General features: G+C 38.7%; 2 protein-coding genes across 4 annotated transcripts in view; one reads left to right on the top strand and one right to left on the bottom strand.

Moving 5' to 3' along the window:
- Positions 1 to 17,654, top strand: part of LOC140463189 (aurora kinase C-like) — a 29,090-nt gene extending 11,436 nt beyond the window's left edge. For all 3 annotated transcript variants that reach the window (XM_072556977.1, XM_072556978.1, XM_072556979.1), the window contains exons 4-9: positions 5,338 to 5,392; positions 6,049 to 6,240; positions 10,534 to 10,672; positions 12,366 to 12,514; positions 15,750 to 15,924; positions 16,627 to 17,654. In XM_072556977.1, the coding sequence (XP_072413078.1) occupies positions 5,338 to 5,392; positions 6,049 to 6,240; positions 10,534 to 10,672; positions 12,366 to 12,514; positions 15,750 to 15,924; positions 16,627 to 16,815 (899 nt within the window). In that variant the 3' untranslated portion in view covers positions 16,816 to 17,654. The remainder of the gene's footprint in view (positions 1 to 5,337; positions 5,393 to 6,048; positions 6,241 to 10,533; positions 10,673 to 12,365; positions 12,515 to 15,749; positions 15,925 to 16,626) is intronic.
- Positions 17,655 to 23,092: 5,438 nt separating this feature from the next.
- The window catches only part of fam210b (family with sequence similarity 210 member B), a 57,716-nt gene continuing 52,813 nt past the window's right edge, over positions 23,093 to 27,995 (bottom strand). Inside the window, exon 3 of the mRNA XM_072556980.1 lies at positions 23,093 to 24,679. Within this exon, the coding sequence (XP_072413081.1) occupies positions 24,463 to 24,679 (217 nt within the window). The 3' untranslated portion in view covers positions 23,093 to 24,462. The remainder of the gene's footprint in view (positions 24,680 to 27,995) is intronic.

Consider the following 27,995-nt stretch of genomic DNA (forward strand, 5'->3'; position numbering starts at 1 on the left):
CTCTGCTATGATCACAGCCACAGATTTGGCTTAAAAAACCAAGCTACAGAAGGGAGGTGTGACTTGACATCACCACATGGTTGAAAATGTGTTGCTGGAAAAGCGCAGCAGGTCAGGCAGCATCCAAGGAGCAAGAGAATCAACATTTCGGGCCTGACCCCTTCAAGAAGGACTGGTGTCCACATGGATAAAAGCAAAAGTAGAGGCAATGAGAATCTGAATGAAGATGGAACGCTCTGCTAACTAGTCATACGTAGCATGAAGGAGGGTAATAGACAATAGATGCAGGAGTAGGCCATTCAGCCCTTCGAGCCTGCACCGCCATTCAATATGATCATGGCTAATCATTCCTAATCAGTATCCTGTTCCAGCCTTATCTCCATAACCCTTGATTCCACTATCTTTGAGAGCTCTATCCAATTCTTTCTTAAATGAATCCAGAGACTGGGCCTCCACTGCCCTCTGGGGCAGAGCATTCCACACAGCCACCACTCTCCGGGTGAGGAAGTTTCTCCTCATCTGTCCTAAATGGTCTATCGCGTATTTTTAAGTTGTGTCCTCTGGTTCGGCACTCCCCCATCAGCGGAAATATGTTTCCTCCTGCCAGAGTGTCCAATCCTTTCATAATCCTATACGTTTCAATCAGATCCCCTCAGTCTTCTAAACTCAAGGGTATACAAGCCCAGTCACTTCAGCCTTTCCGTGTAAGGCAATCCTGCCATTCCAGGAATTGACCTCGTGAACCTACACTGCACTCCCTCAATAGCTAGAATGTCTTTCCTCAAATTTGGAGACCAGAACTGTACACAGTACTCCAGGTACTCACCAGGGCCCTGTACAGCTGCAGAAGCACCCCTTTGCTTCTATACTCAATTCCTCTTGTTATGAAGGCCAGCATGCTATTAGCCTTCTTCACGACCTGCTGTACCTGCATACTTGCCTTCATTGACTGGTGGACAAGAACACCCAGATCTCTGAACAGCCCCTTTACCTAATTTGATACCATTGAGTAATCTGCCTTCCTGTTCTTGCCACCAAAGTGGATAACCAGACATTTATCCACATTAAACTGCATCTGTCATGCATCTGCCCACTCACCTAACTTGTCCAGGTCACCCTGTAATCTCCTAACATCCTCATCACATTTCACCCTACCACCCAGCTTTGTATCATCAGCAAATTTGCTAATGTTATTGCTGATACCATCTTCTATATCACTTACATATATTGTAAAAAGCTGCGGTCCCAGCACGGATCCCTGCGGTACCCCACTGGTCACTGCCTGCCATTCTGAAATGGAGCCGTTAATCCTACCCTTTGTTTCCTATTAGCCAACCAATTCTCTATCCAATCTAGTACTTTGCCCCCAATACCGTGCGCCCTAATTTTACTCACTAACCTATTTCACTAACTGCCAATAACCTCCCATTCTACCATAAGGGTAGTACAAAACTCTGCAGTTCTGAAGTACTTAGGATAATTCAGATTGCAACATAATCATTCCTCCAGATTGTCCCACATGTTGGACTGTAACTGAAGCCGATGTGTAAAAGTGACTTTGGAGGTTGTGTGGTCTTGGCTCAGCCAGCCATAAATTGATCTGGTTTTTTAGGAGATTGCAGTGGTAGATTCTGAATTCACCTTAGAAATCCACTTTTTCCTGGTGGGTTTGCAGCTCAACTTTATTCTCCTTCACTTAATGCCTTCAGTCTATGATTCAGGCAAGTTATTTCTCTGGCTTTGTTCAAATCTAGTAGCTTTATTACCCCAACAAACTGTCATGTGACCATTCTGAAGATGTAGATTACATGACTCCAATCTAGCAGTTTGTGTTCTTTGGCTGCAGCCAGGAAATGTTGCACTTGCAGTGTTATCTCCAGAAGTCCAAGATACAGATGTCAATCAATATATTAATTCATGTTTCAGGTAGTAAATTATAAAATTACTTATTCCTAAGTTTGGATACGGTAGCCCAATGAGCTCTGGCCTTCTAAGCTTACATCAAAGATTTCATCAGAAATATCTGAAGATAATGTGTGGTCATTGATAGATGACATATTCACAAGTGGCTGAAACATTGTGATAAATTTGAATCTACTAACTTCTGGAATTAGGTGAAAGTGAGGACTGCAGTTGCTGGAGACTAGTTGTGTTGTGGTGCTAGAAAAACACAGTAGGTCAGGGAGCACAAGAATCTGCATTTCAGGCAAAAGCCCTTATCAGGGATGATGAAGGGCTTATGCCCCAAACAGATTCTCCTGCTCCCTGAATACTATCTGACCTGCTATGCTTTTCCAGCACCACACTCTGACTTCTGATATTTCCTATTTGTGAATCTGTCTTGCTTCACCCCCTGCCCCACCCTGACTTAGTCTTCTGTTTGATGGTCTGTCTTGCTTTATTTTATTTTGAAAACTCTTTATTGCCCAGAGGACAGGTGAGTCAATCCCACTTTGTAGGTCGGGTGTCGCATGTAGCTCAGACCAGTTAAGGATGCCAGTTTCCTTCCCTCAAGGGCATTAGTGACAATTGGCAATGAATTCATGGTCATAATTAGATCATTGGATTAATTGCCAATCTCTCGTGAATTCAAATCCCACCACAACAGATGGTTGAATTCGAATCTGGGTTCCCAGAACACCATCTGCATCTCCAGATTAACAGACCAGTGATAATACCACAAGCTGTTGCTTTTGTGCTGACCAGCATTTATTGCCCATAATTGTTGCCCTTGAAGGTAGTGGTGAGCTGCTGTCTTGAATTGCTGCAGTCTGTTGTAGGTTGACCCACCATGTCATGTGAGAAGGAATTCTAGGATTTTGACCTAGTGACTATGAAGGAAAGGTGACATTTCTAGGACAGAATAGTGAGTGGCTTGGAGGGTAGTTTGCAGGTAGTGTTTCCACATATCTGCTGTCATATCCTTTTTGGTTGGAAGTGGTTGTGGGTTTTGAGGGTAATGTCTAAGGATCTTTGGGAATTTCTGTCGTGCATCTTGTTAATCATTACCACTGTTACTGAGTGTCTGGGAGCAAATGAGATGTCAATTTAATGTGCTGCTTTTGTCCTGGATGGTGTCCAGTTTCTAGAGTGCTGTTAGAGCTGCACTCATCCATGCAAGTTGGGAGTAATCCATTGCACTCCTGACTTATAGATGGTGGATAGACTTTGGAAAAACAAGTGAGTTACTTGCTGCAGTATTCCTTGTCTCTGACCATCTGATCCCTGGCTTTGTGATAGTGGGGGATATGTCAAGCTGAGTTTACAGATTGTGTTGGGTATAATCTTGCGGTTATTGGTCCACAGCGCTTCATGAACACTCTATCTTGAGTTGTTAGGTCAATTTGAAGTCTGTCCTATTTAGCACAGTGAAAGTGCCACTCTACACAAGAGTATTCTCAATGTGAGGTAGAATATTGCTCTCATAAGGTGATCACTCTTACGACATTCTGACCGTATTAGTAAACAGATGTCAGTAGACTAGTGAGGAAAAGGCCAATTGTTTTTCTCCTATTGGTTCTCTTTCCCCACCTGCCACAGAGCCAGTGTAGTTGCTATGTCCTTTAGGATCTTAGGTCAGTAGTGCTACTGCCAAGACGCTTTGATAGGGGACATTGAAATCCCCTGTCCAGAGTATATTTTCTTTTCCTTGCCACCCACATTGCTTTGTCAATATTGCTCAACACTGAGTACCGATTCATCCGTGGAAAGAAGTACATTTATCACCAGGAGGTTTCTATGGGACTTCATGGAGTGGTGAGAATTCCCAGTGCAACTCCCAACTGTTCATAGCACTGCTGCCACTTCTGATGTCCCTACCAGTGGGACAGGGCATGTATCAGGGATTGTGATGGTGGTGGCTGGGATGTTTCGGGTGGTGTTCTGCATATGACTGACTCAGTCAAGCTGTTGTTTGACTAGTCTGAGACAGCTCTCCTAGTTTTGGTGCTAGCCCCCAGCTATTACTAAGGAACATTTCACAGGATTGATAATGCTATTTCTTCATGCTTTATGATGCCTAGGTTGTCTGTCCAACTGCATTTCTTTTCAAGACTTTAGCAATTTGATACAATTGAGTGTCTTGCTTGTCCGTTTCAGGAGGCAGTTGGTTCAACCACATTGCTGTGGGTCTGGAGTCACATGTTGACCAGACCAGGTGGTGAAGGTCATTAGTGAGCGCAATGAGTTATCCAACAATTGCTGGTTTCATGGTCATCAGTAACTCTTAATTCCAGATTTTTAAAATTTAATTTTAATAATATGCAAGGCCCCGAACACTGAGTTTTTGGGTTAATAGTCTAGTAATAATACCACTAAGCCATCTCCTCACCACTGCAGTGTAGGAAAACAAATTAGTGTTCCATCCAAGCCTCATCCCAAAATGTAGTAGGCATACATAATAATGCATCACCCTCTGTACATTAAAGCTAGTTTTAAACCCAATTATTCCAACTTTTGAATTTGTAATTTGAAAAAGGAGGGAAGAACTGGGAGTTTGATCTTTGGTTATGTTAGGGGTGAGAAATTTTGTCACTTAAAGACCAGACTTTGGCACCTGAGTTCCAGTGGTGATAGTTGTGTAGAACTTTTAACCACAAGATTGTTTAACAACAAACAATAGTTGCTGCTATTTATAGTTTGTAGCCCAAGAGAATTATTATCTTCTGGTTTACATGCAATGGCAACTATTGCTTGGCATGTCTTTTTAACTGGCTTTTTAAACTGACTTTAAAATTCTAGAAGATTGGTGACTGAGTTAAACTTATCGGCACAAACTCTCATCTCATGTTTTCCCTATTGTCGTGGATAGGTTTGATGTCAAAAACATCTCAACTGTGCTATCTTTTCTTATCTTCTGAGTTAATTGAACAAAAGCCATTAAATTGCATCAATGTGTTTCGATTTGATTTTGTTTTAACCAACTGATTTCTCTTACTCTACAATGCCTTCACTCCAAGCATTTAGTCTTCTGAGAAAGAGAAGGGATGGGCATGTTAGAATATAAACCATGACCGGATAACTCTGGATATGGTTATAAAGCACAAGCTTTTGCCATTTTCAAAATGGGTAAACATTATTTTTTCAAAATTGGTACTCTGGTCTTTAATTGCACTTTTGAACAGAATTGATGAAGTCTGAATTTTGGTGTGTGTAACGTAGAGCAGATTAATTACTGAAGTTACTTGAGGATATGTGCATAAGTAACAGGAAAGGTGTTTTTTTTCCACAAACTAAAAGGGAACCAGAATCTAATTTTTGACTATCTTTTTCTAAAAGGAAGTTTCTGGCTATGGATTGTCTGTTGACAGCTTTGTAAATTTTTGTTTTATTAAATAGGAAAGACTACGAGTGCATCAACAGATTGTCATAGTACAAGTGAAAAGAAAAAGAAGTGAGTTGGTAACTTTTTTTAATCTCAACACTTCTCTTTGAATTTACTATCCTGGAAAAACTTCCCCTCCATCAATTCCCTTACCAATATTCATCTCTCCACCTAATTTTAAAGCCCCCATCTCTCGCCTTTGTTTCCAGTGTCAATCATAAGTTGACAGATCTGATTATTTGATCGCTTTGTTGAGTTGGTCTTCCTATTAAAGCCAGTTCCTTTCAGCGTCAGTATAAGTGTCTATTTTAAGTATTTAGGGCCCCTTAGACTTGCTAATTTTGTTGGGTTAATTTAAAATGTTGACCTAAATACTCTTGTCCAACTGAAGATTATGATGATCAAGCTCTACTATGAATGTAATGTCTATAGGTTACTAGTGGGAGAAATGAATTTTGGCCCCTTCTACATTGTCTTTTTTTCCTTAATATCCTAAGAAATGTGTTGTACTCAAATTTCACTGCTTAGTTCAATTGGACTTAAGAGTTGTGGTTTGAAAATATGGTTGGATGTACATTGATGAAACAATGATTTTGTTTTATGGACATTTTATTTATTAATCCTGAGATGCTAGGTAAATTCTTATTTTGGAAATGAATGCAATATTTCATGGCCTCTTTATTTCTGAAAATGCCAAAACAATCCAATGTATTTTCTTTTTATAGAAAGCAATGGTGTTTGGATGACTTTGAAATTGGGCGTCCACTTGGGAAAGGTAAATTTGGAAATGTGTACTTGGCCCGTGAACGACAGTCCAGATTTATCCTGGCATTGAAAGTGCTTTTTAAGTCTCAACTTGAGAAGGCTGGTGTGGAACACCAACTCAGAAGAGAAGTTGAAATACAATCACATCTTCGGTAAGTTACTATTTGTGGAGGTGTTAGAATGGGGTGTAAGGAAAATAGTGAGCACAAAACACACTCTCATGATTTTTTTTGTGTGGTGTTCATTCATAAGAGAAATATGCCTGCAAATTTGTCTGCTATATACAGTATGGACATTCAAATGCCCACTTAAGATTGGGCCAGCTCTTTAGTTACATATAGCTGTTTGTATGGAAAATAAATTGCTGCTTTCCTTTTTAACCTTTAAAATCAGTCTAAAATTGGACATATTGGCCCACAGATGTAGGTTGACAAAATTGTATTCCTTTGTAACTGGCATTGCTATTTCGTGCTTTAGGAGCTTGAATGTATTGCAGCTCGTTTGATGGCTTTCAGTTAACGTTTGATTTGTGCTGGAGTTTTGAAAAGCAGCCAAGATAATTTCCTTGACATTAGGTGTCAAGGAAACTGTGAATTACATGCTGCTGGTTAATATCCTAAATTTGAGATAGCTAGTGTCTTTTTTTCAATGACCTATTTTAATTTGAAACTTTTATTTTCTGAAATACCTCCAGGAAAGGTCAGTGCCTACACTATTCCCCTGCTCCATTTTGAAATGGGGTGGCTGTTACTTACAAAAGTTGGGTGGCTAGTTTTTGGTAGTGTTTTTGTACAGTTTCCCACATATTAATTGGAAATTCATAATATAAAATGTTAACTTTGGCATTACACAAATATTTTTCTTCTGGCTTGAAAAGAACAAACTAAAGGAGGGGCATACTTATTTCACTGGAAGATGGTTGTGGCTATTAGTTGGTCATCTTTGCTCCAGGGCACCCCTGCAGAAATGCCTCTGGTAAATGTCCTGGTCCAACTTCAGTGGTTTCATTGATCTTTCATCTCTGTCAGAAGTAGGGATATTTGTCACTGGATTGGTGCTAAACATTACATCTTTATGATCAGACTAATACTGAAGCAGTTCTTGTCCAAATGTAGCACAATTGGGACAATATCCAGACTTGGGATGGCAATAAAACTTACTACAAGTATAATTTAATTTGATTTATTGTATCTAAGTACTATATAACGAAAAGAGCAGTGCCAGCATGTCATAGCAAACAAGGACACATCATGGGGCTTAGAGCAAAGCATACATCTAGCTGTACAGAAGGTGAGAACACTGTAGATTTAGATTTTAAAAGTGTGGAATAATTAAAAGAAACAAGGAAAAAGAGCTGCTATGGAGGGCTTGCAAAGAGTTGCCCAGTGTCAGCACCATCTTGAATCAAAGAGCAATTCTAACCATGACCCTTGGAAATTCAATGGCATTACCACCCATTCTCAACATCCTGATATTAACTTTGACAGAAAATGAACACAAACCACTAACCACTCCTATCTAGAGGAACAAAGATACAGAGAAACCTTGATTATCCAAACTAGATGGGCTGGCAGTATTTTGTTCAGATAATCGATTTTGGCCTTAAACAAGGGAAGCCATACTGATCTAATGCTGTGCTCTACTGGAGAATTTGTTTAAATCTATTTTGATAAGTCTGCCATTTAAACTAATCTCTGCATTCTACAAATTGCAGGTTAAACTGAGAAGGACTAAACCCTTATCACTTAAATATATGAAATTCCAGCATTAAGCAAGGTCCCGAATAGCTTCTACAATTTTATAAGGACATTTCAGTTTCTGCTGAACTCCATGTCGCAGCAGAAAGACAGAAGCACTGCTTGCTTTGCTACTTTTTTTTTCTTCATGAGCACCCCAGTAAAGTGACACCATGCACTTTTGCAAAGGACTGTGTAACTAATCCTTGTGTTTTTAAAAATCCAGCTGCTGTTGCCTCAGATGCTTGTTTCTTTGTTTTTTGCTTGTTCTTCAGTATAGGTAACCTGAATTCGTTACTGCTTTGAGGTAATGTTTTTGAGACTTTGATCTTGATCAGATAATCTTATATTTGGATAAGTTGAGATTCCTCTGTACATGGAACACCAGCTGCAAGCCCCTCCTACCCTGTCCTGGAAATGTGTTGCTGTTCCTTCAGGGTAGCTTATCAAAATCTTGGGATTCCTTTCCTAATAGTATTGCTGGTCAAAACTAAAACCTTCACCTGCTACAGTCCCATTATGTAGAAGCTAGCTTGTGGCCTCATTCTGAAGGGTATCCACTGATCAGCAGTAACCCAACCAGTGACCTCTAAAACCAGAGAAAAATGTCATAACTGGGATAATACTTGCTGTTAATTGGCTGCCAGCTTCTATTTCCATAAAGTTGATGCATCCGTTTGAGAACTATATTTTTTGATGCTTTCATATCTATGCCAACCACTTGATGGCACTGTTCAGTGTTTGTTTGCATTTTGCATCTAAGAGTGATTCTAACTGGGCAACATTGTTAGCAGTCAGCATTCTTTCAAAGTGAAAGCCAGGACTGTACTTTTGAAGTGGACAGTGTAATGATGGTGGTGATGGGAGATACTAAATATGTTACTTGGGTCTTCAGTCCTTAGCAAATGCTAGCTGAGGACTGGCAGCTTCGTTGACTACATACAACAGAAAATTGTTTTCCTTTTGATTTGAGTAATTACCATTTTTGGGAGTAAGTTTTCACCTGAACTATTTCACCATTTGAATGCAGTTGTTTAGATGTGATTTGAACTACTTTAAAAATGCATTCTTCTAGATGGTTTGTGTTTACTGGGCAACCTTTTGCTTCAACTTAAAAATAACTTGCTGCTTTCTTCCTAATCATTTTGACCAAGCTTAGCTCTACAGTACAATATGCTTGAAATGTGCAATGTTTCCCTAACCTAAAACAACTTTTTTTTTAAAACATTACAAATTTATACTTCTGGTGGAGGAAGAATTGTCTGTGGCATGGCTTTGTTTTTTTAAATAGACTTGTTAAATTTAGGTGGCAACCTCTCCACTGTGGTCAATACTGGTTAGAAATGGGGGTCAAACTTTCAATCCAAATTGAAATGCTACTGCATTCAGAAGAGTCACTCGACTTAATGTTAACTCTGCTTTCTCTCCACAGATGCTGCTAGAATTGCTGAATTTCTCCAGCAATTTGTTATGGTCAATTTCTTGATTCAGTATCTGTAGTTGAGGAAGATCATAGTTTTGAGCATAAGCCCTTCATCATGAATGAGGCTTGTGGCCCAAGGGGGCTGACTGATAAATGGGGTGGGGCTGAGGGGAAGGTACCTGGGGATGTGATTAGGTAGATGAAGGGGAGAGTGAAAATGATAGGTTGAAAAGGAGGGTGCAGCAGATGGTGGGAAAGAAAATGGACAATTAAAGAGGGCAGTGCAGAGTTGGAAGGTTCGATCTGGGGGAAGGTGGGTAGGAGGGAAATCCACATTGATCCCATTGGAGGGTTGCAAGGTGAAAGATGAGATTCTTTCTCCAGGTGTCTGGTTACAGTTTGGCAGTAGAAGAGGCCCAGGATTTGCATTTCCTTGGTGCAGTGGGAGGGGAAGTTAGTGTTTGGCCACAGGGCAGTGGGGTGCTTTAGTGCAGATATTCTGAAACATTCCACAAGTTGGTGTCCTGTCTCTGATGTAGAGGTTCCTCATTTCATTGATACTCCTTGGAGGGTCACTAGACGTTTTGGGCCAAAGGGCCTGTTTACACACTAGGGATTCTGATTTCCCCTCCCCCTCAATTTATCCTAACCCTCCAACTCTGCACTGTCCTACCTGTCCATCTTCCTTCCCACCTATCCGCTCCTCTGTCCTCTGATCTATCCCCTTCACTCCCAAATTCATCTACCTATCTCATTCCTACCTCTTCACCCCCACACACACCCCTCATTCCCACTGAAGGGCTTATACTCGAAATGTGAATTCTGTTCCTCTGCTGCCTGACCAGTTGTGCTTTTCCAGCCCCATACTCTTCGACACTGATCTCTAGCATCTGTAGTGCTCTCTTTCTTCTAGGACGTAATCATAGTCTGTTTGTCTGACCTGACTGTTCAAAATTAAACTAGAGTATCTCAAAGGCCTTTAAACCCTACCACCCTTCACTATTTCAATGTGTGATTTGCAGCATCACTGAGAAAACATGTGAAATCTTTCTGAACCTGCCCCATTCCAATATTTGTCAAGTAAACCAGTTAATGGATTTGATAGATTTGTTTGAAATGGGCTGATGTTTTGACACAGCCAAGACTGGTTTAAGATGAGCTCTATCTAAATTTCAGACCATTGTCCTTATTTTGGCTTGGTATGAAGTGACTTTTCTATAGAAGTGACTGTTTTAATATTCAGAAGCTACATAACTATTGTGACTTATCTATTGTTCTTTCCACAGACATCCTAACATTTTACGGCTATTTGGTTACTTTCATGATGCTTCTCGGGTTTATTTGATCTTGGAGTATGCTCCCCGTGGTGAACTTTATAAAGAGCTGCAGCGATGTGGAAAGTTTGACGATGGACGAAGTGCTACGGTATGACATCATTATTTGCTCTTGGGAAGTGATCCAGTGTTGCTGTCCAATGTGAATCAACCAAACCAGGGTTACAGTTAAGCAATTCAACCTTTTCCTCCAGTGTTAGACACTCTTTGGTCATAGACACTAAGATATCATGCACATTCGACATGTGAACTGAAACAGCTTGCAAAAGAATATCACCTGTTTCTGACCATTTTTCTTCTGGTAACGTGGTCAATTTGTTCTATCAATTCAAGTTACATTACATTATTCATTCATTTGAAGTTTGCAATGCTGAAATACTTAGTCCTTTTTTTAAATTCTTATCCTATTCTGATAGCTTGAAACCAGTTTGGGTGGTGATTACAAACTTGCATGGAGTGCCATTAGATTAAAATGAAAGGAACATATTATGGATGCTGGAATGCTGCAAGTATTGAGTGGGTTTGAAGAAAATGGAGAACAGTTAAATGTTTAATTCTGCACACATTGCTGAACCTGAGTATTTTTAGCAATTTTTATTAATCACTGCTATTCAGTAAACTACACTGGAAAACGTGAAATGCAGTTAAACCTAAGCCTATTCTGTAGTATGGGTTCCATCTGTTTCAGGCAACAAAGTACAGGGATGTGTCTTCAAGACATGTATGGTTTTGAAATGTCAATAATATTTATTATTACTCTTATGAAGGTGTAAGCATGTACTGTACCTTTTCGAGAGTTAAAGCTGGCAAGCACTTGAGCACAAGTGTTGAAAAAGTTTAAAAATGTAACATTTGGTTGTGAAGCAACTAGCTGAGCTGTTGCTATGGTACACAACAAACTTTTTAATTTGGCCAATCCAGTTTAAATTATGCCTCAAGATACCAAATGTCAAGCAAATTTGAATTTTGCTGTTTTTAATTACATCAAACTAATGAGACAATCAGATTGCTTTGGGGTATAAAAACCAGGCACTTTGAACAGTGTGGCAAAGAGCAGCAACAACAGCCTGCAAAATCAGTCTCTGAAAGGTACCGATTCATATGAAATCTGTGCAGCAGAAGACTGAAGATAAGACCCAGAAAAATGTCCAGGAAGATTCAGAGAATCAACCCAGCTGATTGGTTTTGAAATTTGAGTTTTTTTTGTAAATCTTAACCCCCCTACACCCCGATTATCAAATCAGTATGTTGTAGAGTTGGAAGTAGATAATCTGAACAGACAAAGGAGGATTACAGTGTAGATAGTAGTTTTTTTTTGAATTAAAGAATAAATTGTTAATTTCTTTAAATAGTGGGATTTGACAGTTCTTTGTCACTCTCACTTTTACAGATTACAAGGCAAATTGAGATTTTTGTCTGGTTTAAACTAGCAGAAGGATTTACTCTAACACCTTGCAGCAGCTGAGTGCTACTTCATACAGACACAATAGGTGTGCATTAATTTGGCTTTCAGCTTAAAGAATAGAGCAGAACATGGTTACCTTTTTTAAATGTTCATCATTCAAGTACTCCCAAGTAACGAGATAGGAGAAGAAATAGAGGGAGTTCTAAGGAATTAAACCGAATACCAAAAGATATAATTTGAGTGAATGTTTGGAGGGGTAAGCTCTTTAGAGTAAGCTCATTAAAAATGCAATGAGTATCTGTAAGCACAACCAATGAGTCATTAGGGTTGACTCTGTTAGTACTACATAATGACTTGGTAATGTTTTTCCTTTTTACAGTATATATCAGAGCTGGCTGATGCACTTGTATACTGTCATTCAAAGAAGGTGATTCATAGAGATATTAAGCCAGAGAATTTATTACTAGGAGCAAATGGAGAGCTGAAGATTGCAGATTTTGGATGGTCTGTGCATGCTCCAGCATCCAGGTACTGATTCTATTAAACAACTTTTTTTTAGCTGCACGAATTCCATTTTGGGTTCATATATCTATCATGTATTTAAAGATTTTCTTTCCTATGAGTTCTGGTTTTGAAGCAAATTTTGATGCTTACACTGTTACTCATACTAAATGAAAAATAGATTTAGAAAGATGCTATCAAACATTTAAGTCAATAGATTTTTCTTTTCTGCACCCATTGACTCACTTATTAGTACATTCAATATGATAAAAGAATCTTTTTAGTGTTAATAATCAGCAAAAATCAATAATGTCACACCAAACCTTTTTTGTCTATGAAGTCAGTTGGGAGTTAGGATTGAAAGGGCATCTAGTTGTAGGCCTCAATGGGAGATGATGGCAAGCATTTAATAGAGATTATTCTTATGTACTGATCAATGACTGGAAATGTTAAGTAGTTATGGAGAGATGTGTGTAACAGGATTTCTTCCAAATGAAAGCCATGTTGTAGAGGATAGTTAAGTGAGTTATGGGTAGATGGCAAAGAAGACTCTCTGGCAGATGATCTTGCATGTTTAATGGGCTAAAGTGAACTAAAAAGTTGAGTCTTTCCACATAATACAGCAATGATCATCACTTCAGTGGCTGGACTATTCACACTTCATGATATGCTTGTAAAGTCCAAATGATTTAATTGTGGTATAACAGTGTTTTGAGCTTGGGTAGTGTGGCCATTTGCTCATCTATTTCATCAATATCTCTGCAGAAAAGTAATTACTTATCAGAAACCAATCCATTAAACTTTGAATAACCATTTCAGACCTGAGTTCAGTTTCTGCAACTTTATAAATTGCTCTAAATATTAGTGTCATTCTTAAGTGGGTCCCCTAGAGTTAAACAATCAACTTCCTGAGAGATATAAGGGCTAATTATATAAAATTGATGTGGTCTGGTTAGATTCCTCTCCTGGGCTGGATGAAATGTATCCCAGGCTGAGTCAGGCAAGTAAATAGCGGGACACTGGTAACTTTCAATAGATCTCTGGTCACAGGAGCAGGTCTGGAGGACAGCAAATGTGGTACCTCTAATCAAGAAGGGAGGATGGGATAAACGAGGAAACTTTTGGAATCAACTTGAACAGAACTATTCTGCATTTGCAGAGGCAGGGATTAATCCAGAACAGTCAGTATGGGTTTAAGGGAGCTCATGTTTGACCAACTTGATACAATTTTTCAGAGGTGACCACCTGAGCAAATGAGGGCAATATCTTTAGTCTACTTGGACTTCAAGGTCTTTAGTTAGTGAGATCAACAGCAAAGATAAATTGGATTCAGTTGGCTGGGTAGCAAGATGTTAAGGGGCATTTTTAACTGGAAGCTTGTGCCAGTGAGTTCTGTAGGGATCTGTATTGAGGCCCATTTTCTGATGGCGTGTTTTGATTCCTACTTGAATGGAGGTTTGATCAGAATGTTTGCAGATGATATAAAAATTTGAGATAGTAAATAGTGAAGATAGCCTTGGATTATAGGAGGATATAGGCTGATCACTGGCAACTGGAATTCGATCCAGATAAGTGTGCACTTGGGCAGGCCAAATGGGCAAAAAAAATGATTGGTAGGAGCTTGGAGCAATAAGAATGACCACTTTGTGCATGTCCACTGGTTCCTGAAAGTAGTGGGACAAGTAGGTAAGGTGGCTAAGAAAGCCTATGGGGTAAACTCCTTTCTTAGCCAAGGCATACAGTTGAAGAGCAGGAAGGTTGTGATGAAACTGCATAATACATAGTATAGATTCTCTAGCTGTGGACAGTTTGGAATCCATATTATAGCAGGGAGGTGATTTGCATGAGAAGATGTAAAAGGAAATCTACCAGGATCTTCAATTTGAAGAGTTAATGAAAAGAGATTGGGTAAACTGTTGCTGTCCTTTTTTTTTTTTAGCAGAGAAGACTAGGGAATAGACAGGAGGAAACCTTTTTCTGTTGGTGGAAGGATCAATGACCAGGGAGTTTACCTTTCATGGTAAGGGCAAAAGTTTTGGAAAGTATATGAAGAAAATACTTTCCTTGCTTCCCTGTGCCCCCCACCCCAAAAAAAGGCAGGAATCTAACTCTTCCTGTAAGGGTGATAGAAGCAGAAATCTTTTCAACATTTGAAGTAATTCAGATGATTCCTACTTTGCATATGGTTCTGGTCCGCAGGGACTGTTTCAACGTTGTGGAAGATAAAGCCAAGACTTACAAATGAAGTACTCGCTGATTTGATGTCAAGCTATTAACTTTTTTATCCCGTCAAATCCTCAGTGCAGAAATTTAAAAAAAAAAAGCTGGAAATGTAGATGAAAAATTGATCCTAAACACCAAGGAAGGAAATTGCTTGGTTTAAATCTAAGTTTTGGGCAAAATCACTGTCAAGGCTGCAATAACCTGCAGATCCAGGTTTGGGTAACTAATAAGATGGAGTGATTATAAATCTTCAAGTGACCCTTTCTTTTACACAGGACTTTAGTAATGTAGCTTTATAGTTTTGAGTGTTCTGTGTAATTGATGAAAATGATTCTTGAGGCTTCAGTTGGTGACTCCATTTCCTTCCAATTTTTCAATACCATTCTGTATAGAGCTGTTTTCTTGTGCTTGTCCCTACACACACTGAATCCAGTTTTTAGTTTTTTTAACTAAGTGGTTATTCTCCCTATCTACTTTGGCCACGCCCTCAGATTTTGTAAACTTGTTTAAAGTGTCCTTCGTCTTCTGACCAAGGAAAATAACAGTCCTATCTTCTAACCTTTCTTCATAACTAAAGTCTCATCCCTAAAACTCTAACTTTCTCCCTGTCTCCCACTAGTACCCTTTTTTATTGTATGCTGCCTTACATTTCTATCACCTCACTACTTCAACTTGTTGATATCCTTTTCTGAAGTTTGTTTGTCTTTCATTGTCATTTTCAAACTCTTGAAATTGTCCCTGCATACCAAAATCTAGGTCATGTGAAAAGTGAGTCCAACACCAACACAAGGGAGCTTGTACTGTTTCATTCTAAAATACCATTTTAACTGTTCCTTTTTGATCCTTCATTCAATTTTTTTTTAATATCCACATTACCTATAACTTTCCCCAAGTCCTTGTGATACCTCTATTGAATGTCTTTGGAAGTAGATGTACTTTGCATAGGCAGTCTGTCAAAATTAACTACTACTAGAAATAATAAATTTTAATAGTATGTTGGAATGTGTATTTTCAACAGTTTTGTTTTTTATTTGTACAGAAGAGCAACATTATGTGGTACCCTGGATTATTTGCCACCAGAGATGATTGAGGGGAAAATGCACGATGAAAAGGTTGACCTTTGGAGTCTAGGTGTTCTTTGTTACGAATTTTTAGTAGGTCACCCTCCATTTGAAGCAGCAGACCGTCAAGAAACCTTTCGGAGAATTTCTAAAGTGAGTTACCTGGATAAGTGCAAAGTTTCCATTGCAACTGTTGTTGTAGATTTGTTCTATAGTAGAAATTGCTCATCATTTAAGCTGAACCAAATGTCCTGACGTAGTCTAGTTTGCTTTCAGCAGGGATACATCTACATCTGTGTGTAAGGATTAGAAATTAGTTTTAAATTTTTAATTTTGTAGGATCTGAATCTAATAAAGGCATTAACTTCAAGCATTTGAGGGCCAGGTGATCACCATCTTTAAACATGCGATGTTCATTTTCCTGATATACAAAGTCACTAATTAACTAATTGCTGACAGAACCACACTTTCTTAATTTCCTGCATCCCCTTCCAACTAAAAATGATAACATGGAGGTAGGTATTTCTATCTCCTATCCTTCACCTAGAAGTTTAGCAAACTGACTTGTTGAATATCCAAGGTGGTGCATGTGGTTACATAAGATCAGTGTTGGGCTTTATTAATTTTCTTCCTCTGAGACTCTCAAATGCTCACATCAATTTTGTGCTAAGCTACAATCTAGAACTACTTGTCTTATCAGTATTTTGGGTAGTTTGACAGGATAAGGAAAATTAATTTGCACAAAATGAAATGCTGAGCAGTTTAATAAATCCAACAAAATTGTAGTTATGTATTATTGATTAAATGTGCCTACATCATCTGGTACTAAAACTATTTTGTGCTCTATCTTTTCAGGTTGACCTTAAATTTCCATCCTTTATAATGGAGGGTGCAAAAGATCTGATCACTATGCTGCTGAAGCATAACCCAAACCAACGGCTACCTTTGAAAGATGTGCTTGAACATTTTTGGGTGGTTAAGCACTCCATTAAATCGGCCTCTCAAAAAAAGGAACCTGTGACACCATCTGATCCCAATCTGTAAACCAGGAATGTAAAGGAAATGTGTAGGTTGAGACTTGGCAGTGCAATAACCATTTTGAGTGGCAGCAGCCATCATATTGTCTGATTGGAGTCCCGGAATCTTTCTTCCTGTCAGCAGATGACTCTGGTTCATAGAGAATTGGTGAATTTCTTAATTTACCTCCTTTAGAATTCACAATTTGTTTTCACTGGTGAGTGTATACTATGATGTTTTCACTAACGAATGGGATGAAATGAACCAACAAAATCCTAGTTGTGAATCTGAATTTTGCAACTGCCAGCACATGGTCGCTTTACGTAAGGAATTAGACGCACTTCAGGTTTTGTGCTAATAACGGAGTTGAACTTAAAAATATTAATTCTAATGTAATGGGATTGAACTTGGATTAAAAACCAGAAGGGCATTTGTGTAGCTGTTGCTTGCACTGCTTCAGACAATAACAATTTACTCCTTTGTGCCTAGTCAAAATTGTGTGGTCTGTTTCTTGGACTGTGTAAATTGTATGAGTTAATTACACTCCCGGTTGTATAAATACAATTATTAATGTTTAACTTGTCCAATGTCTTCTGTCAATGTACTTGTGGTATCAAGGGAGGTGATCTTTAAACTGCAGTTGTAAAATACTTTGTGCCAAAATGTCCATGATTCGATCAGAGTTGAAAATGGTAAGATTTGATATGCAGGAATTTTGATTTGCATGCAGTTTATGGATCCCCTATTTTCAATTTTCCTATTGAATTTCTTGATCTAGTTGAAAGTATCTCTTAAAGCTATGATTACAGTATCTATGAAGTTGATCTTGTCATATGTTAATAAACAATCTAGCTTTTAAAATTAAACTTTCCCTCCTGCCCCTTTATCCTTCAATTGTTACTGATCCCCTCCAGTTAAGGTGTTTGCTGTATTTCAAGACTACCTTCTTTCAAACTGAATTGTGATAATCTGAAAGTGGGGTAGGGGAGGACATACTTTTGCAATTCCTGAATCTTGAAGTGGAAATGATTTCGGTATAAGAAATGTTTTGGCTAAATATTTAACGCTGAACAAACTTTTTTTTTGTTTTGCTGGAGTATTTCAAACTGTGATCCAGAACTTTGGGTAAACTCAGTACACTTAGGACAAGTAATTGGGGTAGAGCTTGGGCAGTAATGCTGGGGAAATGAAGATTAAGATAATAATCTGATGAAGGCCCCTTTTTTTTTAAGGGACTTACTGGTGCTACCTGTGGCATAATGGAATGTGCTCTGAAGAATAATTGCTGTCAGTAATGGGGCTTGCAAATTTCTTGTACCTGTATAACAATGCTTGAGCTTCCTGCCCCAACACAGCAATCTCCCTTTTTTCTTCTCTCACAATTTGTTTTTTTTAATGGAGTTTCTTTAAGTGAAGTATTAAAAATGGGCACAATGGGTGAGTTTATGCACTGACAACCAAGTGGTGCTCAAAACTGGAACTTGCTGACTGACTTAAATTGGATTTGGTTGTCAGCTAAATTTACTGTGACATTACATGATAGAGACTACTCGATAGAGGTGTACAAGATGAGGCCAAGAGTTTATAGACTGTGGGTTTTTCCCCTGTAGGGCAGAAATGGCTATCATGAGGGGGGGTTGTAATTTGAAGGAAGATTTTAGAGGAGATGTCAGTTAGGTTCTTCATAGAGCAGTGATGCATGGAATGCACTGCCAGCAGTGGTAGTAAAGTTAGATGCATTAGGGACATTTTACATCATTCTTGGATAGGCACATGGATGCGAGTAAAATGAAGAGTATGTAGGTTAGTTTGGCCTTTTTAAAATAGGAAAAATGGTCAGCACTATATTGTGGGCCAAAAGGCCTGTAATATGCTGCACTGTTCTGTATTTTTTAAAATCTAATTTCTGTATGCATCTGACCACACACTAGATTTTCAACTGGGAAAAACAGCCATGGTTCTGACTGACAAATCTGGCATTAATTTAGTGTTTTTTTTTGGGTCCTTTTGGCCTTTAGTCAAGTGGTACCGTGGTGGCTCAGTGGTTTGCACTGCTGCCTCTGTGCCAGAGACCTGGGTTCAATTCCAGTGTAGGTTTCCTCCAGTAACTAGAGGGCATAGGTTTAGGGTGAGAGGAGAAAGATGAGACCTAAAGGGGCAACCCTTTTACAGAGGGTGGTACGTGTATGGAATGAGTTGCCAGAGGAGGTGGTGGAGGCAGGTACAATTGCAACATTTAAAGAGGCATTTGGATGGGTATATGAATGGAAGGGTTTGGAGGGATATGGACTGGGTGCTGGCAGGTGGGACTAGATTGGGTTGGGATATCTAGTCAGTGTGGACAGGTTGAACTGAAGGGTCTGTTTCCATGCAGTACATCTCTATGACTATGTACAGGTTGTGAATTGGCCATGCTAAATTGCCCATAGTATTCAGAAGTGTAGGTTAGGTGCATTAATAAATGAGCAATAGATTTAGGAAATGGGTCTGGATAGCTTACTTTTCAGAGGGTCGGTCTGGACATGTCAGGCCAAATGGCCTGTTTCCACACAAGGGATTCTGGGGTTTTAGGATTATTTGTTCAAGTGCAAAACCTGTTTATTTATAGAAGTTATCCCACAGATCATGAAAAACAATTCATTCAATTTGAGGAATAATGATCTTTCCTGGAATTGTCTTGTGTACCTGCATTGGGAATATGATTAAATCAAAGTCCATTTCTTCTAAACAAACAGTAATAGTCATGTTCCTGGGCAACCCTACACTAGCGAAGAATGGTGTTTTGTACAGTCCTTGCATGGAATTTTGTACGCTACATTGGTTTTGCTCATGCTGGGTATCAGGTCCTTCGTTCTGGTTTGAGTCCTAGACTCAGTTCAGAGTTGTCTGAGAATGGCTGTTGGTTTGTGTGCTATGAGTCCTAGTGGTTGCAGTAGTCTGGCTCAGTTCAGAAATGCTCTTGATGTATGGTAGTGTAGCTAGTCCTTTGGGTTGTAGCTGGTCACATCTGTTGACAAAACCCAAGCCAGAGAAACAATTGCCAACCTGCAGGGCATAGGTTCAACAGCCTGTTGCCTGTTGAACCTATCAACAAAGACTGCACACAAACTATTGGACCCGTACCTCTCAACACTTCACATTCAACACCCAACTATATGAACAAATCAACAGCACACCATGGGCTCACCCATCTCTGGACTCATAGCAGAAGCGGTAATGCAAAGATTAGAACAAACAGTCTTACTGCAAATGCAACTCAAACTCTGAGTCAGATGTGGATGACACCTTTTGTAATCATTAAAAACACAACACACAGGATCATCAACACCACACTCTCAGGAATCAGATTTCACTAGAGAGCAAAAAAAAAGGATAGCTGACTCCCATTCCACAAGTTGCATCAAGACACTAGTCAAAAGGACCACAACACACTGCAGTATGCCAGAACTGCAAAAAGAGGAAGAACACCACCTATACAATGTATTCGCCAAAACAGATACCCATGCAATTTCATCAACAGATGCTTAAGGGAAAGACAATGGAACAAGGACATGCCATAACCCAAAGGACTAGCCACACTACCCTACATTAAGAGCATTTCTGAACTGACAGCCAGACTACTGCGACCAGTAGGACTCATAACAGCACACAAACCAACAGCCACTCTCAGACAACTCACCAGAATGAAGGACCTGACACCCAGCATGAGCAAAACCAATGTAGTGTACAAAATCCCATGCAAGGACTGCACAAAACACAGGACAAACAGGAAGACAGCTAACGATCTGCATCCATGAACACCAACTAGCCACAAAACGACACAACCAGCTATCCCTTGTAGCCCCACATGCAGATGACAAGCAACATGAATTCGACTGGGCCACCACTACTATTAAAGGACAAGCCAACAGAGAACAGCCAGGGAATTCCTAGGGGCATTGCACTCGTCCACAGATTCAATCAATAAACACATCGATCTGGACCCAATATACCAACCACTACAATGGACAGCTGGAAGCGACAGATTCAAACCACTATAAATGTCAGAGGAAAGATCACAGAAGCGCTTCACAGGAGGCTCCCAAGCACTGAGGATGTCACCTAGACAGAGGATGAAACGTCTGCAACACAAATTCCCAGCTCAGCAAACAGAACCACGCCAACAAGTACCCGAGCTACAAATCTTCTCACCAACTTAGAATGATTCCAATTCAAACAAGTATTGTGTAAGGGTGGCATTATAGCGTGGGGTGTCTTCAACTTAAAAATTACTATCTTTAAAAGGTACAGAGCACAATGGGTATTTCATTGGGTACAATGAAGTTTGAACAAGTTTAAAAATTATATTGCATAACTGCATCCTGTTGAGTTTTTCTTTTGAAAGCTGCTGAACATATCCCTGTGCTGGTGGCTCCCTTGGGTGATGCAAGCAGTTAATCTTTCAAAGCCTTTGTTTGTTCAGGAAGATTTAAACAATCCTTAGATCAGCACATGGACGATTTTGGGATAGTGTTTGGGGGGGGGGGGGGGGGGGGGGATGAGCTGAGAATAGATCACAAGTCAGCGCAAAATCAAGGGCCTGTTCTGCGCTGTATTCTTCTATGTTCTAACTTCTGATTCCACAAATGTTCTGTTTAATGGAATCTACATAATGTATATACCTACTCTCACATTAATGTACCTGTTCAATTCATAACCTTTTAGGAGCACAAGTAGCAGGAGAGAAAAGTAAGGACTGACACTTTTTTTTAAACCAACTTTTATTTAACTTATATACATAAAACCAGCCTCTTGTTTCCAAGTTTCTACAATCTAGTTTTTTTCTAATATAAACAATTAACTGTACAGTAAATGATTCACTTGCAGATTTCAAATCTGTCATGTTTTGAAAATGTCTTTCAAGGCAAGTAAAAGTATTTACTTTTGTTTTTGTGGAAAATACTATCCAATCAAAGCATTACATTTTTGAAGTTTATTCAACTTCCACTGGTGAATCAAGTGTAAAAGTAACTAGTTTACTCCAGTAGAAGAAACAGATGTTAAAACTTATCTGGTTAAATTAAAACTTTTCACCATTTGCCTTAATGTTTGGCATACTGAAATTATTTACAGGTTAGTTATAACCCAATTCTGAAGGGTCTTAACACTTATGTAAATGCATAGTTTTTAAAAATTCAATGGTTCTACAGGCTATGTTTTACTTGTAGAAAACTGATTCACAGTAGAGGTTATATTGTCAATATATGGCTTTAGGCCTATGAGTACTAGCATGGTAAGTTTTAACTATCTATCACACTTGTATTTAAGTGCTTTATTCTGCAACATTGTTTTAGTTTAAATGCTGGTGAAGACTTGTTTATGCATCTCTAGAACTAATGGTAAAACAAACCTACACACTAGTGAAACTCTGCTCTGATCCTGTGGAGTAGTATATGGTATTTGTATTTGCTGCAGAATTTTCCTACTTTTTTGATTAACTTGAACATTGAAGAGGATAAACCAAATCACAAAACTCTATACTATTTTGTTACAGTAAAGGTTTCAATGCAGTGAGCACCTGCATTATTTGGTATTGCATTCTGGCAGCAATTTTTTTTTTCCTAGCTTTATACCTCCATTCTAAAATGTGCCTTTTTAAAAAAAATCTTGAGTTAGCAAATATAAGCAGAGACCAGTTTCAATGTCACTTACCATCTGTGAAAGAACTCTAAACTTGAATGTATGCATTAGTATTAACGGAGGGAGGAGAAATCTACCAGATATTTTGGTGAATTCCTAGTTTTAAAGCATGCCAATGTTGCACTTCTGATGGTCAGTACCCATGTGTTAAAATCAACATTAGACAACTCTTTCAAAAGAGAACCATTCATTTTGAGTTTGCAAAGCCTGGTTTTAAAAGGTAAAGATGGCTCTGGATTGACTATGGTAAGGGCTTTTGCCCGAAACGTCGATTTCGCTGCTCGTTGGATGCTGCCTGAACTGCTGTGCTCTTCCAGCACCACTAATTTAGTATAAGGTAACTTCAACTTGTAACTTTGAATACATTCAAGTCTAGTTTTTGCTTGGTCAGTTATTTTCCCCACTTCAGGATTTGGGATACTTGCCATTTAATAGAAACTTCATAAGTTTCACAATGCTCAAATTTAAGATTCCAAATAAATCTCTAATGTTACCATCTACTCATTTGAGTGTGCAGCAGCAAAGCATTAATAATTAAAGTTTAAGTGGTAATTAGAATACTATCACTTGCTACCACTCTGCCAGTAACTTACAAAATACGTAAAGACTCAAATGACAATGAAAATTAATCTTCAGTCTGAGGTCTTGTTTAATGAAACACCAGTGTTTGAAAAGGTCAACAGTAAACTATTATAATCACAAACAAATACTTGGACTGTACTAATCATACACAATGCAGCAAGGTATTGAAGTTTCCTTTGGTCCTAATTCACCCTCAATGGAATAACAATTATTGCTTATTGATTTTAAATTGATTTTTAAGTGAATAGTTGAGATTGGTGCTACTGTTGTGGTTTTGATTATTTAACTTAATATTTATGCTAGGTTAAACTTGTCTCTTGAAGTATTGAATTTGGAAAGTTGCATTAGCAGGCAGTACATACTAATTTGAATAAAATCAATTCACTTGTGTCAACACTTAGTCTGTAGTATGTATTAAGCTATTGTATTAATGAAGTTATTGGCTATAATGTGAATGAGCTAATATCTCATTTTCTGTTGCAGCTTCCAATTATGAGTTTGCATTGGACAGGTGTAGTGCAGTCCTAACAGAAGAGCCACGATTGTAGAGGGGTAGCCCCTGTTGACAGCTAATTTGTATGTAATGAGTTGGATGTGCATGGATTTATTGTATAAAATGTTCTTCAGAAGTGATCCATCCCTTTTTTTTAAAAAAATTGAAATACCAAAATTTCTACATCAGGATAAATAGCTTGTTCACCGTTACTTCTCCTAAGCATTTGCCTGTGTGTGCATAACAAACTAAAATTATTAGGTAACTTTTCTGGACATTGACGTCCAAATTTATTGCTTTGGCTAAGGAATGAATACAGGGGGCAATGCCTTCTCCATTCTTCCCTATACCATACTTCAAGCACTACTTTAGGGAAGTGCAACTTCATTTTAAGCTGCACATCATGGGAATGTTTGCATTTGAAGTGAACTGAAAGGCTTAACCAACAATCATGTAATGGAGTTTTAAATTAGTCTCACCTTGCTGGGGAAGTTAGTTGGGTGAGCAAGTCTGCTGAAAGAATACCCCCCTGTGTTCTAACAGCATGTTTGTTGTTTTTCCACACTGCTCACTTATTTCCTTCTCAAGTCAATAATTTGGCTGCATTCAAGTTTAGATTGTCAAATGGTACATATTGACAGTTAATTTTAGTTGTCTCATGCAAATATTTCCAATGATTATTACCTTCCCTGCAACTGACATTTCAGCTGCTGCAATCTCGGCAATAGATGCCTTTGTAAAAGTGTCCTGCACAAGGCTGAGATTGACACTATAGTTCAGCTTCAAGTTGAAAACAGCCATCAAGAGCACAGGCTTACAGGTAACTACTGCCTAACAATTTAAGTACTGCATTCACTTATGGATTTTTTTTCAATTGTCTAAGTCCTTTGCAGCTACAATCTTAAGATTCAAGTATTTCTTCATGGTTTGGAAGTAGATGCTTTAAAAAGTCCAATCTTGCGAAAGTACCTTACTATTAATGGCACAGAAATCAAAGTAATGCTCATTCGTACTGGAGCGAAGACCTTATGAACAGCATATGCTAGTACAAAGGTACTGGTACCAGCTGCCATTCTGGACTGCACGACTGCTTCACTAAATCCCATCTTGTAAAGGAGTGCAGCCACATCCACACCACTGAAAAGCAAAAAAAAAAGTTAAAGGCAATTCACTGTAATGAATTGTACTAGGGTTATTATTTTCAACCTATTATATTTGTTTCTAAGGAACCAATCTCTTAGAAGGTTGACAGAAGGTTTTGTTAATGGAAAGGTCAAAAACCAGAGGACATAGATTTGACATAATTAGCAAATGGTGACACTTTTTCCTGTGAGAACCTGGTTAGGATCTGGGCATACATTGTCTAAGGTGGCGGTGGAGTCAATTCAGTGTCTCTCAAGCAAACTGGTTCATTATGTAAAAAAAAAAGTTACTGCTATTAGCACCATACATCAATAGTAGAAGTGGCACAAGGTAAACTCTCCCTTCAGAAGACAAGTATAGATATGACTAGTTAAATTATCTCTAAAATGGAACAAACACTAGAAAACAAATTAAATCACTACAATTAAGCTTTTTTATGGAAAATTGAAATTGACCTGCCAAATCCTTTTTAAATAAGCACATGATTTTATGAAATATTAAGGTTTTAATTTTGTCTTAACGTATAGAATGTTATTATTGGAAGTTGATTAGAAGTTCTTGAACTTAGGACACATTGTTAAGGCTGGTACAGTACATAAAATAAAATGAGATGCTGCAAAACTGGAACTCTTCTATTACTTGATGAGATTGTGCCTACCTGTGGTGTCCTTTTAGTTTTACACACCCAAAAGGCATGAATGTTAGAATTCTTGCCACTTCTGCCTACAGTATCATATTCCAATATACTATAGGTTCTAACAAGCAAATATGTTAAAAATATTGAGGAAAGTGGGTCTAGTGATTTAGGGGTGTCACTGTCAGTTGACTGCAAATGCAAGAGTTCTTAATATTTTCACATTTTGACTAACTCAACTAAGTTTAGAGTGAATTGTACGCTGCTGCTATCTCTGCCCTTACCCTGAAGCAGTTTTGTTCCAAAATCTATATGAGAAGCTGCTCTTAAGTTTGACTTTTGAACTTTGGCCTATGATTATGGGATGGTAGAATTTCTGGCGAATGCCACACTTGGCCAAGTTACCTCAGGAATTGTGATACTTGTGGCTGACAGCTGGGCTGAATGGTGCCAGAAGCTGCTTATTATTGAGCCAGAAATAATTTAAATTTATAATAACATCCTAGCCAATAATGTACTCTTGAAGAGTAACGTAGGAAAACGCAGAAGCCAATTTGCATACAGGGTCTAAATGCAAATAGCAATTTAAAAATAGATGATCCAGGCACTGCTTGTGTTATGAGGTTGAAGGCATTGTACTTTTGAGGGGGTGAAAACTGCCAAGCACCTGTCATGTCAGTGTGCTGGAAAACTGAAAGATATAACATTTTGGCTGTAACTTCGATACCAATGTTTTACACAACTATTTGAATTTAACCAGTTTAAATTATGCCTTAAGGTACAAAAGCCCAATCAAATTTGAATTTTACTGTTTTTGACAACATAGAACCAATTAGTTATCCAAATTTTAGACAATTAGTCAGAAAGAGCCCTAATCTGCCATTGTCTGACAGACTGCCTGAAAACTCTCAGGCCAAGGTACCTTTTTCATATGAAAAATCTGTACAGTAGAAGATCGAAGATCTCCCTGCGTAGTCTACAAATAGAGGAAGATCGATACCAGAGACGACAGCCACTGTCTGGTTTTGAAGATTGAGTTGCTGTAAATTTAACAGAGGCTTTATTGTGTCAGTATATTGTTTACAGAGTGGGAAGTAGATAACAAACCTTTAAGAGAAAGGAGGCTTAGAGTTGTAAATAATTAAAGAATAAGTTTTTTTTTGTTAAATAGTGGAATTTGGGTAGTTCTGTCACTCATACTTTCTTAGATTAAGAGGCGGGCTGAGCTTTTGTTTGTTTTGTTTAATTAGCAGAGGGTTTACCAAAGTGTCATAACGGTTGAGGGATAAAGATCATCCCGAGTGCCAGGAGAATTTCAAATAAATAATGCTAGGTGATTTTCTTTTGCATCTACCTAAGAGAGCAGGTGTCCAAGCTGAAAGATAGCATCTTCAGTCAGTTAAATGGCAGTACTGTCAAAGGTAAAAGTTCAAAGCATTGATTTCTAAAGGCCATTTGCTTCAAAATATTCCTGCCAGTCACCCTTCACCACAACAAGTAATATGGCTCATCACTGAACCAATCAGCTGAAGTGAACTTGAATCCTTTCAAACCAGCACTGAAAATGAAAATAGGTTTGTGGAATAAAAGTACTTTTTTAAAAATTCCAAAACAACCATTCACTATAATAGATGCTTCATAAGGGCAAGCCACTTTTTGTTGACTCAGAATGTAAAGATCTATTAAACAAAATTAACATGGGTGGCACAGGGGTTAGCACTGCTGCCTCACAGTGCCAGAGACCAAGGTTCAATTCCCGACCCAGGCAACTGTCTGTGTGGAGTTTGCACATTCTGCCAGTGTCCTCCCACAGTCCGAAAAATGTGCAGGTTAGGTGAATTGGCCATGCTAAATTGCCCATCGTGTTAGGTGAAGGGGTAAACGTGGGGGAATGGGTCTGGGTGGGTTGATCTTCAGATGGTCGGTGTGGACTTGTTGGGCTGAAGGGCCTATTTCCACACTAAGTAATCTAATCTAAAACAAACATGATTGAACATTCAAGTACTAAGAGGAGGACAAGACAGCCATGGCTAACAAAAAGTTACAGCATAAAAGCGTACAATGTGTTGAAAATTATTGGGAAATATTTTAAAAGCCAGCAGAGGACAACTGTGGGGGTGGGGGGACAGGAGGGAAGAGACGCAGGCATTGGACCACTGGAAAATGAGGCTAGAGAAGTAAGGGGACCAAAGTTGGCAGAAGAACTGAACAAGTACTTTATATGCGGAAGACCCCAGTAGCATACCAGAATGTCAAGATTAATTATAAATTGGTAGGCCATAGCAAATTGGCAGACTATTTTGCACCACAGGAACTGTCTGCAAGTTTATCTTTGAACATAATTTTCACTTTTCTGATGCACCAGCATGTTGGCAAAGGAATGATGGAATATTCTTAATGCTTTCAATTTTGTTGGTGACCTGCTTCAAGTACTCAAGCTTCTCAATTTCAGAAATATTTCTGGTTTGTGCAAGTCCTGGCAGACCAGAATTAGAGAGAGCAGCTTGTATAGCAGATCTTAGAAGACAAACAGATTAGAAAGCCAACTGTCAGGCACAAAATTGTGGGCAGCATGGTGGCACAGTGGTTAGCACTGCAAGCTCTCAGTGCCAGAGACCCGGGTTCAATTCCCGCCTCAGGCGACTCTGTGTGGAGTTTGTACATTCTCCCAGTGTC

This window comes from Chiloscyllium punctatum, chromosome 37, assembly GCF_047496795.1.
Source record: "Chiloscyllium punctatum isolate Juve2018m chromosome 37, sChiPun1.3, whole genome shotgun sequence".
Taxonomy (NCBI): Eukaryota; Metazoa; Chordata; class Chondrichthyes; order Orectolobiformes; family Hemiscylliidae; genus Chiloscyllium; species Chiloscyllium punctatum.